This window comes from Cinclus cinclus, chromosome 3 (assembly GCF_963662255.1).
Source record: "Cinclus cinclus chromosome 3, bCinCin1.1, whole genome shotgun sequence".
Lineage (NCBI taxonomy): Eukaryota > Metazoa > Chordata > Aves > Passeriformes > Cinclidae > Cinclus > Cinclus cinclus.
The window spans coordinates 117,058,732-117,072,681 of NC_085048.1; the positions used below are offsets into that span (position 1 = coordinate 117,058,732).

Sequence of the window (13,950 nt, forward strand, 5' to 3'; positions counted from 1 at the left end):
GGAATTAACCGCTAACCCCGCGGTGCACTGGTACAGCTGCTCTAAGAGCAAATCAATACAAATGGCTGGAGACTTCCAGTTAGTAATGGAGTTTTAAAGGAGCAGCTAACTTGCCAGTGAAGAGCCATGTTACTAAGAAACCCCACGTTCAAATTAGTAAGTTAAAGCTCATCAGCTGAACCATACCACATTAATTTGCAGCCGAACCTTGCTGATTCATATTAGTAATTATGCAAACCATTATGAATGATTGAGCTCTGAATCCATAAACAATTGCAGAAAAGCATTCATACCCTTGCACACAGCCTGTTTGATGATTTTGTGCCTCGAGTTTAATGTCCTTTAAATCATTTTCCGTAATACATTATGTGTGAAATAGTACTGTGTGAAGAAAATGCAGTAAGCCTGATTTCAGGGTCAGCCACAAAATGGTCATAGAGAGAGCACAGACAACAGTGCTTCTCTGTCAGTTTTAAAGAGCACAGAGGTTAGAAAGTTCAGAGAGCAGTTCAGTGGGAGTCAGTACACCACAACTGCCACGATCTACTAAGGTGTCTAAACTTTACCAAATGCCAGTGCTGAAATAACAGAGTCTCTCCTGAAGACACTTAGGAGAACAGGAAAGGGCTGTCTTATCTCAATACCAGGATCTGCTTTCTGATGGTGCCTCTGGGTACAGTGCTGTAACATTTCCAGGATATTAAAACTGCAGCAAACGGAGCTGATTTATCAGTCATGATGGATCACCAGCGTATTCGAGGGGAGGATGCTGGCAAGTGGTGCAGTGTCACCCCCTGACGTCAGCAGGTCCCTGCAGCAGGAGCAGTATCACCCTCAGTGAGGTCTGGAGTTGGTGGCCATTTTTCCAGAACAGGAATTGCAAGAGCGGTTGTCCTTTGCTCTGGTTTGCCGTTGCAGCTATCTTTAAAAGGGGATTGTAAACCATGAGTTTTAAACCATCGTCTTCCAAAGACAGGACATTGCAGGTTCTGTGAGAAGAGGTAAAAAAAGCACAGGCTTCCTTATCAGGATTTGCTTCTCAAAAGGGACAGAAGAAATGTCAGCCTGTGAATTGGTGAGCACTGTTGTTACTCTGTGAACCTGTTCACAAAAAGATTTGTTGTCCATAAGGCTGTTGGTTTCACTCATTGCCAGGTCAAAGCAGCAACGAAGTCCTGGATCACTGAATTTAACAGGAGATATTCAGGCGCCTGGACAAGCAGGTGTTCGGGGAGCAGAACTGCAGAGCAAGGAAGTAAGACCCTTCTTGCTACAAACAGGTTGTTGGTTCACATTTGCTGTTCAGCTGTTGTAGGTGAATGTTAAGAAATGGCAGGTCAGGGAATATGTTATGTCCTTTGTGCTGAAGAACAATGCTCTCAGGTGGTGCTCTAGGGGATTTTACACAAATTGGTCTTGCTTTTTACCTATGTAAACAAGCTGTCTCTTGAAATTATTGGTCAGATGAATGCAGAAAATGCTCTGTGGAGCATTTATTTATATTGTTTTTAAATTAGCATACTATGATTCCTGGTCCAGTTAGCCAAGGTATATCAGGAAATATTTTGTACCTTTTGTGCTGGTATTACCATATCTTTGTAATTAAGAGTCTCAAAGACGTGCATATATTGTTCTCAAAGCAACATGTTGTATTTTCCTGGCAAGATGGGCTGCTCCATCTTGTGTGCTTGTGTTGGAGAATAGACTTTTGTTCAGCTGAAAGCTGTGGTTGGGAAGTATTGTCAGTTTGGCCTGAAAATTGAAATTGCATTGCATCTCAATTGCATCCCATCCCTCCACAGTACTTTACTCTTCCCACTCCTAAGAAGTGGAAGTCCCTGCTCTGTGTAGGCATTCCTGGCATAATTCTGTTCCACCTGAGCCCGTGTCCGCTGAATGGCTTCCATCCCCTCTGTGCTTGTTCTCCTGGGGTGGTTCCTGGGATGTGTGAGCAGCAGCCTCTCTCTGCCTGGCTGGGCTCTCAGCAGAAGCATCCCTGCACTGGGGGGCTTTGGCCATCGTGTGCCAAAGGCACCACCGAGAGACTCAACTTCCACAGTCCACCAGAGTCACCCACATGTGCTGGAGAATGACTTTGTATGTCCTGAGCTCTGAGGATTTGGGAAGGGACAGAGTATCTTCCACATGAAGGTGGTACAGACTGGAGAATTTTGCATTTCAAGCATTACATTTCTTCTTAGAAAATAAATTTCAACGTAGGAAAGTGAAGGTCTATCTCAAAAATTCCCCATGTTGTACATGTTGTTGGGAAGGTACAGAAAGGAAAGGAGACTCTCCAGTCCTTAGAGATTACCAGGAGATGAAGTTGATCGGTGACTCTGCTTGTATTGTTTACTGAAAGCCATGGTGCTGCTCTGTGTGTGCTCTCAGTGCTGGTGCTCAGAGGCACTAGAGGGCCACCAGGCTTAATGGTGCAGAGGGCAGTGAGCAGGTGCCTCGGGATGGCTTTGGGAAGAAACAAGTGAGACTTCAAGAGATCTGTATTCAGGATTGCTTAGAGACATTTACTGAGAGCTGCAGATTCAACCCACATGGGCTGTCAGTGTTTCTGAACTTCCCTCGAGTGTGTGTGTGTTGGTGGAAGAGCAGGGGTAGGAGGGATGCGAGGAGTCGAATTTGGGTTGTTTCCATGCAAGTTCTGAGTAGCACAGAACAGCCACAGACGCATCATCTTCCAAACCTGTAGCCACTGACATGCCAGTCTGCAGAGGGGTTTTTCAAGGGCATCATCACAAGGTGCCACCTGCCCTTTGAGCAGTGAAAAATCCCCTCCTCATCCCAGCCTCCTTGCAGCAAGGAGGCACCGGAGCACAGGCGTAGCTCGGGTGTCAGGGATTGATCCCTGGAACTAGACCCTGGGCCAGAGCACGGGACATTTGGCATGGACAAACTCACCTGCAGGTAGGGGATATACCACAGAGCTGAAATTATTCATCTCTTATTTTATCTTTATGACTTGCTTTTTGTTTCATCCTTGTACAAAACAAGAGTCTTATTTTGAAGGTTTTTCATTCAGTTTTTGAGATTTTCTGGCTTCACACCTTGCTGCCAGTGCTATACCCTGTGCCACCAGACCTGACTCAGATGGCAGGTCACTGTTGGGTCCTTGGTGCCAGGACACAGAACCATCTTCCACAGGGGCAGAGGCTTCTTTTCCAAACGTGGTGTATTCCTGCAAATGACATGAAGAATAAATCTAAGCAGCTGTCAGATGGACAGCCATGTGTACACTTAATTTTTGCTTGCTAGCAGTGCTCAGCTCTGTCCATTTTATTTATATCTCTTGCAAAGGGAAGGATTCTGTGCCTTCTGTACAGGACACCACTAAATATTTCCTTCCTCCTCACCTCTCATCTAATGTAGGCTACGCCTCACAAATGAGGCAGAACAGACTTGAAATGTTTGTCTCTGAAAGGTGAGACCAGCTCCTTAGCAACGCCAAGGATGATGTTCATTTTCTTCTGCAGGAGCCCATTCCATCCCACCCATCACAAATGCTTCCCTCCATGGCTGCTGCCGCCACAAAGGCTTCCAGCAGGGATCCCCGCTAGCCAGTGACCAAGTTTGCACATCCGTTCTGCTCCTGGCAGACACTCTCATCTTGTACAGATTTAGCCTGAGCACTCGGGCAGGTTCTGAAAGGCTAAATGGTGCAGACACATGTGGCAGATGCCGTTCTCGTGATAGCGGAGGAGCTGCTGAGCCCCTGTTGGGAGCGTGCCAGCTCCATCTCCTACGCTGAAGAGCTTTATACTTTGAAGCCTTCCACGGCTTGCCCTGAGGGACTGCTGCTGAAGTGGTAATAAAATTCAGAATGAGCCTCAGAAAGTCAACTTGTTGGTTTCAAACGGGTTTTTCATCATTAAGCATCCCTTTAGCAACCATATGTAGAGCTGTTCTGTCAAAACCCACATGTTCCCCCTGAGAAAGGTGATTCAAACTGAAAAGATAAATAGATGAAAGTACAGAGCTGGCAAAGAAAGTGAATTGTTTGTGTGAGCTGAATCTCCCAATGGCCCTTGGTGTTCTTTAGGTGAAGGGAAGGAAGTCTGGGAGTAAATGTAGGTTACTGGGAGCTCCTTCCGGCTGGCTGTCTAGAAAATATGGACAAGACATTCTCTGCTCCCCAAAAACTGGCGTTTTATTTGTATTAAAGATTCCAAACTGGGTGTCACATTTTAGGTTTTGAGCTCCAAATCTGTGGATATTGACAAATTAAAAACAAGTTAACAAGTTAAAGTTGTGGTAATAGATGGAGCTGGTAACAATACCAGGAATATATAGCACCCCTGAAACACTTAAAAAGAGCATTAAGTGCAACACCTCAGTGAGGCAGGTGAGCCCCTAAACTGAGGTAAGGCAGTTTGGAAGGTTACATATCAGTTGAGAGAGGAAATCATCTGCTCAGGGTTATATAGTCAAAATTAAGATGCCAGTTTGAAGACAAAACATTTGGCCAGTGGAACGTGCCTTTTACCACAACATACCTGTAAAAACAGACTCCTTAATTACCTTAGTGTATTCTTGTGTAGCACCTTCCTTTCTCTCTTTGCTGTTTATTATCAACAGTGTTTGTGTTGTTTGTATCAAAGGTTTGTGTTGGGTAGGGTTTTTCTTCTGAAATTGAAGGGCTTTTAAATATTGTGCAATATTGTGTTTTTCTCCAGCTCCCTGCACATCTTTGGGCTGTGCAGTTACTGAAACAAGGATCCTTAAAGCTGAGCTCATCCTTTCTAACCTGCATGTCCAAATGAGCAGGCAAGTGTCAGTCCCGGTAACTCCTGGGCTGGGCAGCACTTGCTTCAGCAAGGATCTGGTGCTTGGAATGGTGTCCATAAATATTTATACTGTGGAAAGGTCTATGGAAGAGAGTCCTGCTGTGCTGGAGACCGTGCAGATTCTGAGAGGCAGCCCCAGCCGGCCTGGCACACAGAGGGCAGTGGGGGTACTAGCGCAGAGAGGGGTCAAGCACATGGACATCCAGCCAAGCTGTGCCAGGTGCACAGAGCATTTTAATGGGTGTGAGGGAGAGCTGAGGTGTGTTTCAGAGCAAGAGGGGGGAAATGCTGCCGTTCTCATGGAGGAAGTAAAATCTGCAGAGAGGAAACAGCACATTAGTTTTCTGTGGATGGGTATCTCAGGATTGTTAAATCTGTGTAGCGTGTTTAAGTTGCCTTATGCAGGTGCTCACGTAAAGGCCACACGGCTGAACCAGGTGAGAAGATTCCTGTGCTCCTGAGGGCAGTGCCAGGGTCCTGCTGCCATTCCCAAGGCGTGAGTGCTGGTGGCAGCCACACAAATGCCCCCCTGTCCCAAGCTCCCGGGTGAGCCTGCTGACGACATCTGCTCGGTCATTATGGGGATAAGCACGGGACACCTCCTGACTGTGGCAAGCATTAACAAGAATTACACTTGGAGCATCTCACCCGAGCTGTAAAAATTATCTTCCATTATAAAGAGAAGTAAATCACAGCTTTGTCATCTGGCTGGCCCCGGTTATATTTACAGCCATGAGGTGCTGTAGGGAGCAGTCCTCTCCATCCTTTTCCTCCTTTTTCATGGAAGAATGCTGCTGTGAATGCTGTCACTGAAAGAAAAAGTTACAAGAGCTTCCTCCTAGAGTCAGTTCAATTTAGCGTCATCACACTAGTGCAAGGAACATATTGCAGCGCTGTGGTGGCCTGTTTTTCTGGCTTTTTTTAATCCAGAAACCTTAATGATGAACAACATTTGTGTCATTGTCTACACAAATTTAATTTGTTTATGCAGCAGTTCAGTTAATCCTGCAATCTGCTTTTCTCAAATGAGGACAGATAATGGAGACACCGTTCTTTACAGGTCTTCAGGCTTTTAAATTCTGATAAAATCAGGATTCTTCACTGGGTCTTGCCACAGCTCTGAATTAAGCCACTTTAAATGTAATTACTGAAGCTGGCTGTACATCAGGAACATCCATTAAAAGAATTGATTGACCACGCTGTTACAAGGAGGCATTTTATGAACAAACGATCATGATGGGTCCAGAACTGTAATTTATAAAGGCAAAAAAGCAGGTAAATACTTTATTAGTGGTTAATGAGAGGTTCACAAGATAACTAAATTTCTTCTTTTTTACCCAGCTACTTCAGGGAACCTTGGTCCATGGCCATCTATCACGATCGGTTTATTGATCTGCAGAAGGAACTGCGCCAAACCCTGATGTCAGAACAGGTAAGAAAAACAACTGGTGAGTGCATTTTATTATTTAGGTAATTTGTTAGTGTTGTTCACTTCGGTTTCTTCTCCCATCTTTATCCTGAAGCTATATGTTTCTGTTTGCCTCTCTCTTTGGGGAAGCCTGAGCACAGCACAGTGTTCAGTTTTCTTGTTTGGGCATATTCTCAAATCTGCCTGTACAACTTGAACTCGCTTTGTTGTCCTTCGCTGCATTTTTGCATTATAGCTGCAGTTTAGTACAAGTGCCCAGTGGAATCTGGAGCCTGGCTTGTCCAAGTATCCCCTTGAGTTTAGGATTGTTCCCTAATAGGAACATGCTATGGGCCATCCTACACCTGTCTCAGCTGAGCCTGTGGATAGGTTTTTCAACACTTAACCCACGGAAAATGGCTTTTGTAGTCCAAAGGGTGAAAGCAACTGGCTTTTTCAGTGATAAGTGGATTTCCTGAATAAGGGTGAAATTGAAATGTTTGCTAATGCTGTTTGCAGCTTTGGCGCTAGCACCATAGACAGAGGCGTAAAGCATCAGCAGCCTCAAAGTGCCTGCCCAAAATCCAAAGTCACTGTGCTCTGTGGGGAGAGTGAATAACAACAGCAGGTGTCCAGCAGCCCCCAGAGCTGCCTTCCCCACCTCCTGAGAAACCTCTGGCTGATCCCAGTCAGAGTTTGTGGTCGGATCTCGATGCTTCCAACCCACTAGCTGAGACCAGTTCACCCTGCCTCTGCTCACAGTGCTTCTGCCTTTCTTTAACCCCATCCACTCCAGATAGTGGCACTGGGCTTTAAACATGTGCTTACAGAGATTTTAGCTGTGTGGGAAATGAACAGAATTGGGTGTAAACGGAGGCAGAGTGGCAGGAGGAAGGGAGGTTGTGGTGTCCATGACCCACCCATCTCCAGGACCCAGTGCTGCCATGTCCCAGCTGCAGCCACATGTGCTCAGACCTGCCTCCTCCCCGAAGGGCTCAGAACAATTTGCCTCCTGTTGTCCTGACTCGGAAAGGGCCTTGGTGCAGTTTAATTTGGGTTCTCTTGGAAGACCTCTATAAAAGACTGCAAAATTAAATTCTGTGCAGAATGAGGGGCCTGATGTGTTTTTCTTGCCATCATTCAAATGTATTTCTTACGCTGCAAGTGTGCACAACTTGAGAGAGAAAGAAATTTGTGCCCTACAAATGAAGGACTCACTTGCCTTACCCTGTCTTTGTGGCAGCAGTCCTGACACAGAGAGTCTCCCTGCATGGACTGGAAACAGTTCTGTGTGAGTCAGGATTGCTTCAATGGGCATAAGTGATGGTATCTACATCTCACTGAAGATTTGGCATTTTGGGGTGTTCCCCCCCCCGCCTGATTTTAACTGTATTCACTAAAAGTGATTTTAACTATATTTACTAAATGTCACCATTTATGTTTTCACTGGGTGTTCCTTCTGGGCACATTGCCAGATCCAGAGTAGGTACCATGTGCTCATGGAATATCTCTTTAGTGCCTCAGGACTAGTTGTATTTCTATGTGAAGTGTGAGACCTACTATCTTTGCCTCCTGTTGCTCATATTCTAGCTCGTTTCAGCATGCAGAAAAATCACTAATTAAGTGTAGAAATGAGGGAAAGATGTTTAAGAGCTTTGGGCTTATTTCTGGTTGGTTTCCAGAGAAAGTGGCAATCAGTGTCCTGAAATAGGGGTAATATTTACAGAAATGTTTGCTAATAGAAGTGCTAAGTGCACAGAAAAGCCAGTTCTGTTCTGGGGACAGGGGCCCTGCGTTTAGCCTGTGTTGAAATTGTCACCCGAGGCTGCCCTGGCAGCATGGGGTGTGTTTACCCCTCGGGGATCGCAGCCATGTGTTTGTGCAAACATGCAGATGGCAGGGCTGGGGGCTGCACCTCCATCAGCTGCTGGATGCTGCCGCACGCCGGGGGCACACGTGCCGCGCCAGACCTTCCGGAACAGAACTTGTCGTCCGGCAGGAATAATGGCCTGGTGCTCCGGCTGCAGCTGGGCTGTGCCGAGACTCGGTTCAAAGCCACAGTAAATATAGGACACGGAGGGGGGCGAAGTGCGGAATTCCTCTGGCAAACCCCCCCCCCCCCCCCCCCCCCCCCCCCCGACAGGCCGTGTGGGGACAGCCGGGGGTTCCACACGGGTTTGTTCCGCACGACCCTTGCACCTGTGGCCGCTCGCTTGTGAGGGAGAGGTGAACAAGCAGTCGAGCACCACCGGCCCCAGGGTGCACTCGGTGCCACCAGTGTGAGCCCCCCTCCGTGACGCACTGCCCCCCGGGTCCCAGCCCCGACACCTTTTCAGGGCGTTTTGGGGCCCTGCTGGGCTCTCCGTGTCTGCGGGGTGTGCCCCGAGTCCCGTGCTGTGTGCGTCTGACAGTTCTGTCCCGCAGGTGCCCGGCCAGTCCCCGGCCACCGAGCAGCGCCCGGAGCGCAAACCCGGCCCGCCGTCGCTTTGGGAGCCCGTGCTGCGCTACCTGCGCCACCACCGCGCCCAGCTGCCCATGTACGCTGAGACCGACCCCTACAGACCGCCGGCTGCAGGTGAGACAGACACGGCAACGGGGTCTGGGGCCGTGCAGCCCTGAGGGGGGGATCTCAGTGTGCAGCCCCGGCAGTGATCAGTGGTGGGCGTCTCGATGTGCAGCCCCGGCAGTGACTGGGGGTCTGGGTGTGAAACCTGGCAGTGACTGGGGGGTCTCGATGTGCAGCCCCGGCAGTGATTGGGGGTCTCGGTGTGAAACCTGGCAATGACTGGGGGTCTCGATGTGCAGCCCCGGCAGTGATTTGGGTTCTGGGCGTGCAGCCCCGGCAGTGACTGGGGTCTGGGTGTGAAACCTGGCAGTGACTGGGGTCTGGGTGTGCAGCCCCGTCAGTGACTGGGGGTCTCGGTGTGAAACCTGGCAGTGATTGGGGGTCTGGGTGCGCAGCCCCGGCAGTGACTGGGGGTCTCGGTGTGAAACCTGGCAGTGACTGGAGGTCTCGGTGTGCAGCCCCGGCAGTGACTGGGGGTCTCGGTGTGAAACCTGGCAGTGACTGGAGGTCTCGGTGTGCAGCCCCGGCAGTGACTGGGGGTCTCGGTGTGAAACCTGGCAGTGACTGGAGGTCTCGGTGTGCAGCCCCGGCAGTGACTGGGGGTCTCGGTGTGAAACCTGGCAGTGACTGGAGGTCTCGGTGTGCAGCCCCGGCAGTGACTGGGGGTCTCGGTGTGAAACCTGGCAGTGACTGGAGGTCTCGGTGTGCAGCCCCGGCAGTGACTGGGGGTCTCGGTGCGCAGCCGCGGCGGGGGGGCCGCGGCGCGTGCCCGCAGCTGTATGCTAATGCGCCGCGGGCCGCCCGCCCCGCCCCGCCGCACGCCTGTCCCACCGGGCGGGCGGGGCGGCCCCCCGACCCCCCCCCGCCGCCCGGGCCGGCCTGGCGGGGGGGTGTCCGGGGGAGCGGGGCCCCCCGCCCGCCGCCCTTTGTGCCGAGGGTCGCGCAGCTTTATGCTAATGGCGCGCACAAAGGCGCGTGCGGGGGGGCCGCTCGCTCGCGTGCCGCCCGCGTGCCCCGCGCCCCCCACAAAGGGCCCGGCGGGGGGCGGGGAGGGCGCCGCCCGCACGCGCCCCCGGTCCCGCCACCTGCGGGCGGCCCCGCGCGCCGCCGCGGACAAAGGGCTGCGGGAGCGGGGCCGCGGCTCTCCCCGTCGGCCCGCACCTGCCGCGTCCACGGCGGTGCGGGAGCGCGGGGAACGGGGACCCTCTGCCCGTCCCCCGCCGCGCAGCGTTTCGGGCTCTGAAACCGAGGGTTATCGTCGCCGTCCCTGCCTGTTCCGGGAATCGGGCCGTAGCCGTTAGGGTTAGAGTAACAGGTTCCGTTAGCACCGCGCCGGGGCTGTGGCTCCGCCTGCCCCGGCCCCGCAGCAGCGCGGAGTTGTTCCGTTCGCAGGGGTTGCCGGCCTCGGCCGGGCCCCGATGACCCGTTCGATATTCCTCCCGCTCGGGCTGACCCGTCGTTGGCCACCTGCTGCCGCCGGCGGGCAGCCCCGCTCCCCTCTGTGCCGCCACCTGCGACGAGCTCCCCCTCTCCCGGCACCCCGGTGCCGGCCGCCTCCGCACGCGCAGTCCGCCCGCCCAGAGCGGACGGTGCTCCGTACCGAGCTCCCCGGCGGCGCGGCCGCGGCCGGCCTGAGAACAGCGCTCGGTGCCGGCCCCGCCGCCGAGCGGGGGGCGGCACACAAAGGCCGCGCGTGCCGGGCGGGCGGCGCGGGGCGGGCGGGGGCGGGGCCGGGCGTGTGCCGGTCCGGGCTCAGGTGCGGCCGCGCCGCCGCCGCCGCCGCTGATTGGCCCGTCCCGCCGCCGCCGGCCCGAACAATGGCCCCGGCCCGCTTAAAGGCGGCGGCGGCCGCGCCGCGGGCAGAGCGAGGAGCCTCTGCCGCGGCCGCCGCCGGCCCGGAGCCGGCGCGAAGATGCCCCGGGGCTTCCTGGTGAAGCGCAGCCGGCGGCCCACCCCTGTGTCGTACCGGCCGCGCTGCTGCCGCGAGGCCGCCGCCGGCCCGCCGCTCCCCGCCGGCGCCGCCCCGCCGCCTACCTGCCCCGCCGCGCCGCCGCCCCCGCCGCGGGACTCGCCGCCGCCGGTGCCGTTCGGGACCCCCGATGCCGCCGTGCAGGCGCTGTACAGCCCCACGCGGCCCGTCAGCAGGGACAAGTACCTGGAGCGCGGCTTCAGCCTGGGCTCTCCCGTCTCGGCCGAGTCCTTCCCCGCACCGGCCGTGCCCGGCACCATGGACCCGATCCTCTTCGCCCCGGCTGACCTCAAGCTATGGGCCGCTGCTGGCCACGCCGAACCGCCCGCCGCCCACCCCGGCCCCGGTGGAGCCCCCGTGCCTCCCGCGCCGCCCGCTTCGGGCCGCCCGCTGCCCGCCAAGCGCCCGCCGGGCGCGTCCGAACCCGGGCGGCAGAAGGCTTCGTCGGGCAAGAAGACGAAGGCGATCCGCAAGCTGACCTTCGAGGACGAAGTGACCACCTCGCCCGTGCTGGGGCTGCGCATCAAGGAGGGCCCGGTAGAGGCGCCGGCCAAGGCGCGGAGCGGCTGCGCCCGTCCGCTCGGCGAGTTCATCTGCCAGCTCTGCAAGGAGGAGTACGGGGACCCCTTCGCGCTGGCTCAGCACCGCTGCTCCCGCATCGTCCGGGTGGAGTACCGCTGCCCCGAGTGCGACAAGGTCTTCTCCTGCCCCGCCAACCTCGCCTCCCACCGCCGCTGGCACAAACCGCGTCCGCCCGCCACCAAGAGCGGCCCCGAGGCGGGCCGAGCACCGGCCGCGGGCCCGAGCCCGGCCCCGACGGAGGAGACGCCGAAGGAGGCGAGCGGCGGCAGCGGCAGCGACCGGGACACGCCGAGCCCTGGCGGAGCCTCGGAGGCGGGCTCCGAGGAGGGGCTCTTCGAGTGTCCCCGCTGCGCCAAGCGGTTCCGCCGGCAAGCCTACCTGCGCAAGCACCTGCTGGGGCATGCCGCACCCGCACCCACGCCAGCCCCGGCACCCGCACCGGCCCCGGAGCCCAGCACCGAGGAGCTGCCTGCCGCCGAGTGCCGCCTCTGCCCCGTCTGCGGGGAGACCTTCCCCAGCAAGAGCAGCCAGGAGCGGCACCTGCGCCTTCTGCACGCCGCCCAGGTCTTCCCCTGCAAGTACTGCCCGGCCACCTTCTACAGCTCTCCCGGCCTCACCCGGCACATCAACAAGTGCCACCCCTCGGAGAACCGGCAGGTCATCCTGCTCCAGGTGCCGCTGCGCCCCGCCTGCTGAGCCGCCCGTGCCTTCCCCGCCGCCCCGCGCTGCTCCCCCGGGGCCGCCACACGATTAGCTTTAATACGGCTTGTGACCTGCTGGAATCTGGCTTTACACTTACCTTCCCGGGGTCTCTCTCTTCTTTTATCTTTTTTTTTTATTTTTTAATTTTTTAAACATTTTGTTCCTTTGCTCTGGTTTTTATCGATGTGAACAGATCAAACTGCTCGAGAGAAACAAGCGTTTCCTTTAGTGTAGCCACAAATGCCTTGACTCTGCTGTTGATGGTCTCCAGAAAATGCTGTAGAAACTGCCTTAACTGTGACATGCCAACTTTCTGTTTCTGTTCGTTTTGCCCTTACTAAGGTAGTTCATGAGTTGTCTATCTGTATATGTTGTTTTGAGTAATTATGTTATTTATTCGTTATTTATTTATATTAATTATGAAGATTGATATTATTTGATTGCAGATATTCTAATGTGCTTTTTTTGTCTCCCCGCCTGCCATTTCACTGTGCGTTTTAGAAGATCTTTTTTTCTTAAGGGATCTGCTAAAAAGGTTTTAACTTTTATACCTAGAATAACACATGATCTTAACCATTTTATCCCGTGCAACCAACAGCTCTTACTTTTAGATGCAATCTCTTTTTCTACACACATTATTTTCTTAACTGTTAGCTATTTATAGAGTGCTTCGATAGAACTGTTTCAACTGTATAATTATTTACTATTCAAATAAAGTATTTTCAAATTCAAGCGTGCCCCCAGCCCTCCTGCTTCTTCTCCCTGCCGGGCTGGCCTTGGGGGCTGGCGGGGGGGGGGGGTTGGCACCCGGCTCCGCACTGCAGCTGGCAGGGTGCCTCCATAGGCACCAGCCTGCTCTGCGCCGTTTGATGAGATTAATTAAAAAGGAATTAAGGGGAGGAGAAGAGCGGGATGCGGCGTGGCTGCTCCAGGGGAAGGCTGCCCCCTGAGCAGAGGGGTACCCTGGCCGTGGGCTGGAGCCCAGCCGACACCGGGCACAGCCTGCCTTGTGCTCTGCTGCTGGGGAGAGCTGCCGGGGCCCTTCCCTGCAAGGTGTTGCAGGGGAAGCTCGAGGAGAAGGCAGCACTGTAAGTGGAGAACTTGTAGAAATCCCCGCCTGGGAGGACTGTGCTGTTTGCTGGGTGGCTGCTGCATGTGAGGCGTGGGGTCTGGGGGCTCGGTAGAGCAGCGGCATCCTGCTTTGGCTGTGAGTAGTGGTACCTGACGCAAGGAAGGCCGGGTGTTTTGCAGCTTCCTGGCAGGGCTGGAGCCAGCTCCTGTCTGCTCCTTGTGCCCTGAAGTGGGGTTTCTGCAGCATTCTTCAATAACTGTATCTATAGATATATACATATCTATGTAGATAGGTCAGTCTCCAGGGCTTGTGTTTGTACGTGGGAATCTGACGGGATTGGTCGGAACTGTTGTAAAAATCTGTGTAAATGGGGGAGGTGTGTGCTGGGTTTGTGAAACCTGTCTCACAGACAGGTGTTGTACGCACCTGTACAATCTCCCCCTTTGCCAGCAGGAGCAGGTATGGAGCCAACTTCATGGCATGCAAATCTGCTTGGCAGCTCCAAGAGCATATCCCTGCTCCCAAACTGGTGTATGAAGGGCCAGGGGCTGCAAGGGCTTGGTGTGGGCATAGCAATGTCTTGGGGTAGCAATGCGTTTGAGGCTTTGGCTCTCTGGAAGAGATTTCCAGCTTGTTTCTGCCATCTTCTCACCTAAAGGCTCCTAAGCCTGATTCACTGTGGGAAAGGCAGGTGGTGGAGCTTCCTGGAGGGTAGTTTCCTAGGAACTGGCTGAGTATTTTATGATAAAGCAAAGCTTGTAGATAAGGCGCATCTTTCTAGAGAAAGATTTGTTTGTTTTTTTTGTTTTTGTTTTTTTTTTCCCCTTGTTCAGTCAGGTTGAACACTACCAA

At 54.0% G+C, this 13,950-nt stretch overlaps 2 protein-coding genes across 2 annotated transcripts in view; both read left to right on the plus strand.

Annotated features, from left to right (window-relative positions):
- Positions 1–6,463, plus strand: part of CFAP61 (cilia and flagella associated protein 61) — a 75,853-nt gene extending 69,390 nt beyond the window's left edge. The window contains 2 exon segments of the mRNA XM_062489516.1: positions 6,141–6,362; positions 6,364–6,463. Coding sequence (XP_062345500.1) covers positions 6,141–6,362; positions 6,364–6,463 — 322 coding nt within the window.
- Positions 6,464–10,590: 4,127 nt separating this feature from the next.
- On the plus strand, positions 10,591–12,518 carry INSM1 (INSM transcriptional repressor 1). The gene is given in 2 exon segments (XM_062489517.1): positions 10,591–10,654; positions 10,657–12,518. Coding segments are annotated over 2 exon segments (1,428 nt in total). The 3' UTR covers positions 12,021–12,518.
- Positions 12,519–13,950: the final 1,432 nt, after the last annotated feature.